The sequence below is a fragment of the Priapulus caudatus genome, unplaced genomic scaffold, assembly GCF_000485595.1.
Source record: "Priapulus caudatus unplaced genomic scaffold, Priapulus_caudatus-5.0.1 Scaffold1493, whole genome shotgun sequence".
NCBI classification, from domain to species: Eukaryota; Metazoa; Priapulida; class Priapulimorpha; order Priapulimorphida; family Priapulidae; genus Priapulus; species Priapulus caudatus.
Window position 1 is genome coordinate 5,369 of NW_014578554.1, and position 9,902 is coordinate 15,270.

General features: G+C 47.6%; 1 protein-coding gene across 1 annotated transcript; it reads right to left on the reverse strand.

Moving 5' to 3' along the window:
- Positions 1 to 4,623: 4,623 nt before the first annotated feature.
- LOC106816810 (GPI-anchored CFEM domain protein A-like) lies at positions 4,624 to 8,594 on the reverse strand. The gene is made up of 4 exons (XM_014821441.1): positions 7,748 to 8,594; positions 7,213 to 7,309; positions 6,263 to 6,528; positions 4,624 to 5,121 (listed from the first exon to the last, which is right to left on the reverse strand). The coding sequence occupies exons 1-4, from the start codon at positions 8,337 to 8,339 to the stop codon at positions 5,111 to 5,113; spliced, it is 966 nt and encodes a 321-aa protein (XP_014676927.1). The 5' UTR covers positions 8,340 to 8,594; the 3' UTR covers positions 4,624 to 5,110.
- Between the last annotated feature and the right edge of the window lie 1,308 nt (positions 8,595 to 9,902).

Consider the following 9,902-nt stretch of genomic DNA (forward strand, 5'->3'; position numbering starts at 1 on the left):
TATCACCTATGTCTATGGACCCACGATTACTTAACACAACCGAACGCTTGTCCTCTTGTTGCCGGATAGCACGTACATGAACGTGCCCATCCGAACATAACACGCTACTGGCAACAGGATGCACTCACTACGCACATTTCCTCACTGATTCTACGGACAACTCGCACGCAACCCCATGTGCACTTACATGATTTTATGATTCTTTTCACAAGCTGGCGCCACGAATTCACCTGCCTTCATACAACCTCTGCCGTATCGTGCTTAACATATATATTTATATATGTATATATGCGCGCGTGTGTTTGGTAAAGTTGAGCTTTGTGGGAGCAAACAGCTATGTGATTGCCGGGTGCTGTGCATTGCTTACATTGCAACCGTCCTTTCCATGCGCATCTCGCAAAGAGAAATCTATCACTGAACATGCGAACTCGGTAAAGCTTTGTAACAACACTACAACCAGCAGGTTTGCGTGTACACACTGCATGATGCCATATATATATATATATATATATATATATATATATACTTGTATGTATATCATAGCGTGTTTATGACATGTGCGATAGAGTATTGTTACATAGTTCTGCTCTTGGACGAGTGTGAGCAGATATTTTGGATGCGCAGATAGAACTGGCTCAATAGATTGGCTTCAGACAGCATGCCACACTCGCATGACAAAACCTGTCATCCCCCACACACGTGCGTGCGAGCCCTCACTTCTCCAGCCCAAGGAGCTAAATATAACAAGGAGAAGAAGCGCCGCCATATCTGGCCCACATTTGGGTTCGGCAGAGACCCTAGAACAGATTAGTGTTCTATTGTCTCTGGGTTCGGTCTGCACAGCAGTTTCAGCTGATTATGGTCTATAGATGGCGCCCTTGAGGCAAAAAGCACACAGCCAATCCGCTTCCTCTCCTTGTTATATTTAGCTCCTTGCTCCAGCCAAGCTAAACAGCATGGATGCTGGTTTCCTCTCTACCCGGGCCCTCGTAAGCAGTTCATCGGATTTCATGATGATATGCAGAGCGATTTTATTTCGTGAACAATCCATGCTGTTAGCTACAGTTTCGACAACTCGTCTAGATGCATTCTCAATACATTACACCTACTACTACTATAGGCATCTGGTGATGTGTTCATTCAGCTTCACAAAGAGAACTATAGACAACCTGTCGAAACTTGATAGCAGGTTAACTACACCTTAGAGTAATCATTCTGACTATCTGAATATCATCAGAATGACTACTCCAAGACTACACGGAGTCATTGCGAAATAATATTACTCTTATACCCACTATGCCATGTAGCACTTCACTTCACGTAACAGAATTACTACAAATCATGGAGCGAAGGGCTGTAAAAGTAGAGCTACAAACAAGATAAACATCACGGCTGCCAGCGAATCCACGATATATGTATACATAATATATATATATATGAATTAATAGCAGAAAACCATAGTAGGCATCATCAGTATGTTCTAGTCACCGGATAGACCACTAGGTGGCAGTAGTAAGCAGTCACAAGAAGTTCAGCAACAAAGAAGTTATTATTAGTAATACGAAACAGTTCCCTGGAATGCAGGATAAACAGGTGTGAAGAAAAACAAACGTTCTTCATACTGATGTCTTATACTGACATTGTATTGACAATTTTGTTGTTATTCACACTCCGATATGATCACACTATGGCACGAAGGGTCGTTGTCGTATAATGGCGTATAATATGTACCCGAGGTAACTATTTGATAGGGTTAGGGTGTTAGGGTTAGGGTTAGGGAGTAGGCGTAGGCGACATACTCGCCGACACCTCGGGCACTACATATACGACAACGACCCCTTCAGCCATACTATATCTCTCCAGATGGGAGGCATCACAGATCTACAGTAATAACTGGCACATGCTCGTCGCTATGTGTTAATTGGTGCGACAACGTAACAGGGCCACCCTGCCACATGCTACTACCAGATACATTTTCAGGGCTGTAGGCTAAGCAAATTCCTAGGGGGGGGGACAAATTTTTATGACTCGACTGTGTAATGATGAGTGACGGGCGCAGTTCCTGATCGACGTCCATAGTGTGGTAGCTACTAGCGGTAGGTCTGAGACGAGGCTTTCACGGATCAACGTGACAACAAAAATCACGTTAGGGTTATTTACGATTATTTGCTAAGCTTATTTTTTAATTTTGCTCCAAAATCTAGGGGGGGGGGAAGCTGCCCCCCTTGCCCCCACCACAGGCTACGGACCTGATTTTGCACAAATCTCTCGATACATTCTGCACGACCTTCACGTGGATCAGTTTTCTCCCACAGCATGCATGGCTTTGAGGCAGGGTGGTCATACGCATGCGCGTGATCGAGGGAGAGATAGTGAGATGCATGGAGAGTGGGAGAGATCGACATAGAGAGAGAGAGTGAGACTTTAGCCAAATGGCACTGAGGGTGGTCACAGCCAGAGTTCCTTTGCGCCCTCAGTGGTTCTTTTATGTCCCCATTGGCTAGTATTTCTGGAGACGAGACCGCCATTTTACGTGGTCATCCGAGCCACGGAAGATTCACAGTCTCCAATGTTGAGAGCCAGGTTTTTACACCTTGAGAAAATTCACTTCCCCGGCCGGGGTTTGAACTCGCAGCATTCAGTGGACAGTGCATGATGCCTACCACTAGCCCACGGAGGCTTTGTTTATTGATAGATAGCCCATGCCGAATTTGGCTCGGTGCCATCTCCCTGTGTAACAGCTGTTTGTTCACGTAGCCAGAGACTATTATTTTAGCAGTGAGCGTGACGCGACGCATTTTTTGTATCTAGCAGCTTGACACATCAGTGTGAATGTGTTGTACAAGAATGCAGGGTTATGGCTAAAATGTGAAGGAGTCTGGTTGTGTTCGCGAGAGGAAGCACACGCGCTTACCTGCTTTAGGCCATCCTTAAAAAATTCTATGTTTGCTGTCCCCCGACCCATGATTTTTTGAGTGGGTAGGTAGGTAGGTCATTTTTTTTTTTTTGTAAGGCGTAATAGTTATTTTAAGTCTGTCCTCATGTTTGCCACACATGCTTTGTGTTTCAGTCTTAACTATGAAAAATGTATAAAAAAAAAAAAAGTGGAACCCAAAATGTCCAAAAAAAACTTTTGGGTTGCGGCTATTTTGGTGGGTCGGTCGGAGGACAGCAAACATATAATTTTTTAAGGATGGCCTTACTATTATTATTATATTTGCTAATGACCATTTACTGTTGTCACACAGGGGCGTAGCCAGCTGAAAAAGTGTACGTGTGTGGGGGGGGGGGGTTCTTATTACAACAGCAGTGGAACTTTATACTATCGAAACATAGGAAATGACGGCGAAGGTGCCAGCGCGAGCGCCGTTAAGTAGTCCCCGAAGTTTTCCGAGAAGCGGATTTTCCGCGGAAATCACGGAACGGGAGGAGAAAGCGGAAAACTCAGTTTTGAAAAAAGATGTAAAAATTAACGGACTAGGAGCCTAGGACACACTGTGCGATTTTCTACGCTGGCCGCTTGAGGAGAGGGAGAGGATCGCATAGTCAGTATCCCTCCTTCCTTCTAATATATGTTAACCAACGAATAATCGTGAGCTCATGCCAGTTAAACAAAAAATGTGAACCTGCTCAATATAACAGCTGTTCATGTGAACCTGCTCAATAGTAACAGCTATATAGATAGATATACGTCATCGTCACGTGATCATGTGACGTCATCGCTACCTCGTACGTTTATAGGGAATGTTAACTGTAGCGACCACATATATGTCGCCATAGCGACCGCCGGTGGCGCCACCATAGAACTATAGCACTCTAGCATTGCGAGGACGTATGCGTGTGTGACCCGCTGGCACAAAGATATGTAGAAGGGGGGTGGGTTGTGTGTAGTTGCGCTCATATGCAAGAATACTTGTGCATATGTGTGTTGTGTATGTGTGCATGAGTGCGCGTGGAAAGAGAAAGAGAGAGAGAGAGAGAGAGAGAGAGAGAGAGATAGATAGATAGATAGATAGAGAGAGCAAGAGCGAGCAAGAGCGAGCGAGAGCGAGAGAAAGAGAGAGAGAGAGAGAGAGATAGAGAGAGAGAGAGAGAGAGAGAGAAAGATAGAGCGCGCGAGGGGGAGAGAGGAAGAGAGATAACACATAGAAAGAGAGAGCATAAGACTTAAGAGCGCTTGCGAGAGAGAGCGCGAGAGAGAGAGAATGCTAACATGATACGTGTGTGTGCACAGACCACTAAGGCATGTTGGTGGTATCCAAAGATACGCATACAACTCAGAATTTAGATACGCGACAGAGCACGTTTAAGTTAAGTGCACTGTGCCATGAACAATATAGCTGTCTGCATTGGCCCTGTTAACGTTTCTGTCGTGTGCTCCTAAATCTATGCTGATCGATGCATGCATATATCATCGATCTCCAGGGCTGCATTTTAACTTGGGCCGAAATCGTGTGACCTATACAAACGTGATCCTGTTCGTATACTAGAGTAAGGTATCTTCAGGAGTAGATAATAGGGAACTACTATCTACTCCTGGTAACTTGTATGTATTCTTGTATTGTTTATTGTATTCTCTCCCAGAGCTAGTGTCGATCACTTACTCCTCTGTCAAACTTAATATGAAACAGAATTTGTCTTCATTTAATTTTTCTTGTGACCTTTATACATTTCCAAGGGCATAAAAACCCTATAGATGTTATTTATATGCGTACATTTTGGCAGGACAACACCTGCCCTGCATATACAATACCGACTGTGTACCCTAAACCCTTGACCCAGGCTCCTCTCTCCCTTGATAGCATATCTACTGATATCACGACCTTTGATATAATATCCCTTAATATCTCACCCTCTCATATTTTATCCCTTATCCCTTTGAAATCCCAACCTGTAAATCTTATGCGCTGATATCTCATCCCTTGATATTTATATATCTAAATATATGATGACATTGGCATGTGCTGGACACTCCGGCAGCAGCAAGCACGCCCCTTGGGGTGATTTTTCGATGGTCTAGATGGACGGCATGACTGACTGTCCAACGTTGCCCAAAGTATGGTCGGACGTGCTGCCACCGCGTGGCAGCTCTTTCCACGTGCAGCGGACACTACGATAGTTCTGCCGAGGAAAAGAATGTCACATAAAAACCAGCGCGATGCGTTAAATTGGCTACGTCACGAATTTTCTATGGTAAAATGTGTAAAAATTTTGTTGCCATTTTTTTACATTAAACGTAAGAACTAACGGGACTAAATTCGTATCCTCAAATTCTTACCTGATAAGATTGTTTCTCAACTAGTTAAAAATCCAAAAAACCTGGACGATTTGATATTGTGTTCCTAACATTAATTGCTTGCCAAGGGCTATAGGCCCTATGTATGAGTCACGAATGTATGTTCACATCGAACAATATAGTAAAATAAGAAGTATAATGCAGCAATTTAACCATAAAAAGTGAACAGACTTACTTATATTTTGTGAAAAAGTGGAAATATTGTTTTAATTTTTACTATTTAGGGTGACGTAATCACTTTAACGTGGGATCAGTGCAACACTAATGCCACAGAAGAGTAGTGAACGACATTTAACGAGGCCCTCATGTCGGACATACGAGGCCATTCTAGTTGATAATGTTTACTATATGTCGTATAAGGTTACTGTAGACCAGGGGTGCTTAATCTGTGGTCCATGGACCCCTTTGGGGTACGTGGATGGGCTTCAGGGGGTCCGTGAACAAGGCACATGCTAAATTCTGTGTGTATATATATATGCTTATGTGCATTTTTCTGGGGAGGGGTCCTTAGATTTCAACAGATTCTCAAAAGGTTTCGATCATGACTCAAAAAAGGTTAAGAACCACTGCCGTAGACCATACAACGTCACCATAGATCATATCCCGTCCGGCCATAATAAACATATTGTTTGTTTGCCCTCACCCGACCGACCCACCAAAAAGGGACCGACTCAAACATTTTTATTGATCTTTCCCATTGTTTTTTTTTTTACAAATTGTATTACTGTACATTATATAAATCTGTAGGCAATACATTATATGTACCAAGCAAAACAAACATTCAACAGAAAAGGTATCTCCACCCAAGCACACCCGAGCATGTAGACACCATGCTGAATTTGTAAAAAGACCCCCCTCAAAAAAAAAATTAAAGCCTACCTACCTACCCAAATTTTCCAGCATGGGTCGAGTTAGGGCAAACAAAATCTTTTTTAATTGTGGCCTCACATGTAGGCCATACATCACCTTCTGGGCAGCCGAGGGTCGTCGCTGCGTCGCCGGCGCCCTCTCTAGTCACGCCCTCGTCTTTCCGGCCATCACCGCTGCCGTTCCCGTGCCTCTTGTCTCTTGTCGTCGTCGTCACCGTCAACGACGCGTCACCCGATATACCGATAATGGCGCCAAACTCCGCGCACTCACTGCCGTCTCCCCCTGGTGGCGAGCTCCAGCTCCCGCCATCGCCGCCCGAGGACTTACCCGAGACATAGGTAGCGCCCTCTGTCGCCGACCACCTGGTGGAGAAATGGTACATCGACGTCATCAGTTATAATTAATTTTTCGCTCATGTATGTTTTTCAAAGATGTGCCACAGAATAGGCTATAGCAACTTTCTAAGAACTAACATAATAATCATCATTCTCTATTAATAATAACGCTTATAAATACTGTTAAAAATACAATAATTATGAATAAAAGATTTTCCAGAACTTTCCAGCACCATGTTTTATGTTCCAGACCTGGGAAAACGAATATATTCAAAATCCCCTGGACGTACCAGGTTTTTTCAGGACCTGTATGAACTAGATGGCCACCTTAAGCTGGGTTTACACTACCGACGTTATGTTGGCGAAACGGCGAGTTGAACCAACTTCCCAATTCGCCAACTCCGAGTTGGCGAAAATAGAACATGTTCTAATCTCCCAACTAGTTGCTATCGATCGGTTGGTCACACAACTTGCGTTTACACTGTTGTCGGTTGTATAGGTGGGAAGCTGGTCCAATTCGCCAATTCGGCAACCCAAAGTCGGTAGTGTAAACGCAGCACCCGGCAGATAGATGCGATATGATATGACTACTAGGCACTTAGGATATGACTACTAGGCACTTAAAAAAAAAAAAACCCTAACCCTAAATTAAAGTGCCTAGTAGTCATGTCATATCGCACCTTTCTGCCAACACCGTAAACGCAGCTTTACCTGTGCTCATCAGGTTGGCTTCTCATCGCCAGCGGCGTGTCTAAGCATTCGCCGTCGCGTCTGCTGCTCCCATCCGCATCGGCCGTCATCACAGATTCTGTAACCATGGAAACACGAGATGAGCACGCATCCATTTGAACTTTTATCCGGATCCTGCCTCTCATCATATCTATCTATCTCTCTCTCGCTCTCACTTCCATGTCAATCTGATGTAACATCTTAGCTTTAACATTACGATGTACAAGTAAAGCGACGTGGTTTTAATGCGATGATACACCTACTGTCGCATTATATACTACGCATGCCTGAATGTTTTATGCCCGAGACGAAAAGTACAACGAAATACACTGAAAATAACTATGAATTTTATATGGCCAGGCGGTGGGTGGCAGCAAAGTGACACATACCCATCGGTGGGTGGCAGCAAAGTGACACATACCCATCGGTGGGTGGCAGCAAAGTGACACATACCCATCGGTGGGTGTCAGCAAAGTGACACATACCCATCGGTGGGTGGCAGCAAAGTGACACATACCCATCACAGTAGTTGCTCCCTCGCTCCAATCTGCCGAGAAAGACCCGCGCTGCACCTCTTCCTGTCGCTGCGGCGACGACTGCAGCTGCTTTTTCTCGCTCTGATCGCCTGACCTTGACCCCGTGACCTTGCGGGTGTCGCCACCGCTGCCGCCCCCAGTCTCCTCGCGCGAAACAAACGAGCGCGCGCTGCCGCTGTCTGAACCGGACGAGAGGTAGTCGTCGTCGTCGTCGTTGTCGCCACGGCAATCGTGCAGCGATGACGTCATCATCATCGACGATGACATCATCATCGACGATGACATCATCAGTGATGACTCGACTGGGTCGGTCGTCCCTGACGATGACGACATCCCGCAGACGCCCGAGTCGGCCGCACTCGCTCTCATTTCATCAGCATCCGCAGCGATGTCCTCATCCCCGCTTCCTTCAAGGATCTCCTCTTCTTGGCTTCTTTTCCTGGGAATGCATTCCTCTTTGCTTCCTTTCCTCAGAACCTCCCGGAATGTCACTCTTGCATCGCCCTCCTCATCAACGCCTTCTGCCAAATCAAGCTCCTCCTCCACCTCTGCGGCGTCATCCCCTCGTGGCATCGTGCACGGGTACTCATTGTTGGCTCCCTCTAGTGGTACTGGGTAGCCCTCCCTGTCACCACCTTGTGCTATTGTGTCACCCTCATTGCCAGTACTATCTCTGCGGGATGACTCAGTCAGCTCTCCCCACGCTCGACCTTCCTCCCCGTCACCTCCTGGATGGCAAGCCTCCGCCCTTGTGTTGCCAGATAGAAGACCTAGCTCTCTCTCACTGTCTCTCCTACGGCTCTCCTCTCTCTCGCTGTCTCTCCTACGGCTCTCCTCTCTCTCACTGTCTCTCCTACGGCTCTCCTCTCTCTCACTGTCTCTCCTACGGCTCTCCTCTCTCTCACTGTCCCGCGTACGGCTCTCCTCTCTCTCGCTGTCCCGCGTACGGCTCTCCTCTCTCGGCACATCAAGCGTGAGATCTTCCTCTCCCTCTGCCATCGATAAGGAAGCCTCCTCCCTTGCATCACTATATAGCGCACTCTCCTCTTCTCTCTCCTCGTACGATAAAGGGTCCGGCGCGCCGGCATGCTCCCGCTGCAGCATCACCAATTCGAACTCTCTGACATCGACCGCCTGGCCTCCTGACTCCGTGTCCTGGCTGCTGCTGCAGCTGTTGCCATCGTCATCATCAGCGTCCTCGCCGCCGTCGCCATCGTCATCAGCGCCGTCCTTGCCGCTGTCGTACATGCTGGTCATCATTATCACCGCCGCCGCTGCATCGTCGTCGTGACGACCCGCCGCATCTTCGTCGTCGTCGTGACGACCCGACGCATCGTCGTCGTCGTCGTGACGACCCGACGCATCGTCGTCGTCGTCGTGACGACCCGCCGCATCGTCGTCGTCGTCATGACGACCCGCCGCATCGTCGTCGTCGTCATGACGATCCGCCGCATCGTCGTCGTCGTCATGACGATCCGCCGCATCGTCGCTGTAATCCATTTCGATCCCGGAGCGTGGCGTGTCGCCGGGGTCGGAGGTCACGCTCGGCGAGGTCGCCGAGGTCGGGTCAAACGCGGGGTCGTCGTCACGGCAACTTGACTGCTCTGAGACGTGCGACCGTGGTGATTTGTCACAGGATGAGACGTCATCGCGGGAACTGCTACTCTCACCAGACGGCGCCGTCTCCGCGTAGGCGGGATCGTCGCAAAGTGGTCGCAGCATGACGGATGCTGCGTCGTCATGGCAACCGGACGAGTCGGATCGGGAGGAGTCGACGACGGGGACGTCTTCGCTGCACTCGCTCGACACGTCCGACCGCGGCGTGACCCCTGACGGTGGCGCCCCCAAGCCCGGTTCCATCTTGCCCTCCAGGTTGAGTCTCAGAGACTCCTCCTCATCGCCTGCAGGGATGGTGGTTGTCGGGTCCCCAGCCTCCTCTTCTTGTTGCTGGGCGTCACTTGAGCGGACGATGGAGGTGAACGTTTCAGTGACATATGTTCTCATGCTGCTGAAGAAGCCCTGGGGGGCAGCATCCTCTTGCTCATCCTTCACCTCTTTCTCTTTTTCCTGTTCGACTTCTTCATCCTTTACATCTTCCTCTTCCTTCACTTCCTTTTCCTCCTCATTCACTTCCTC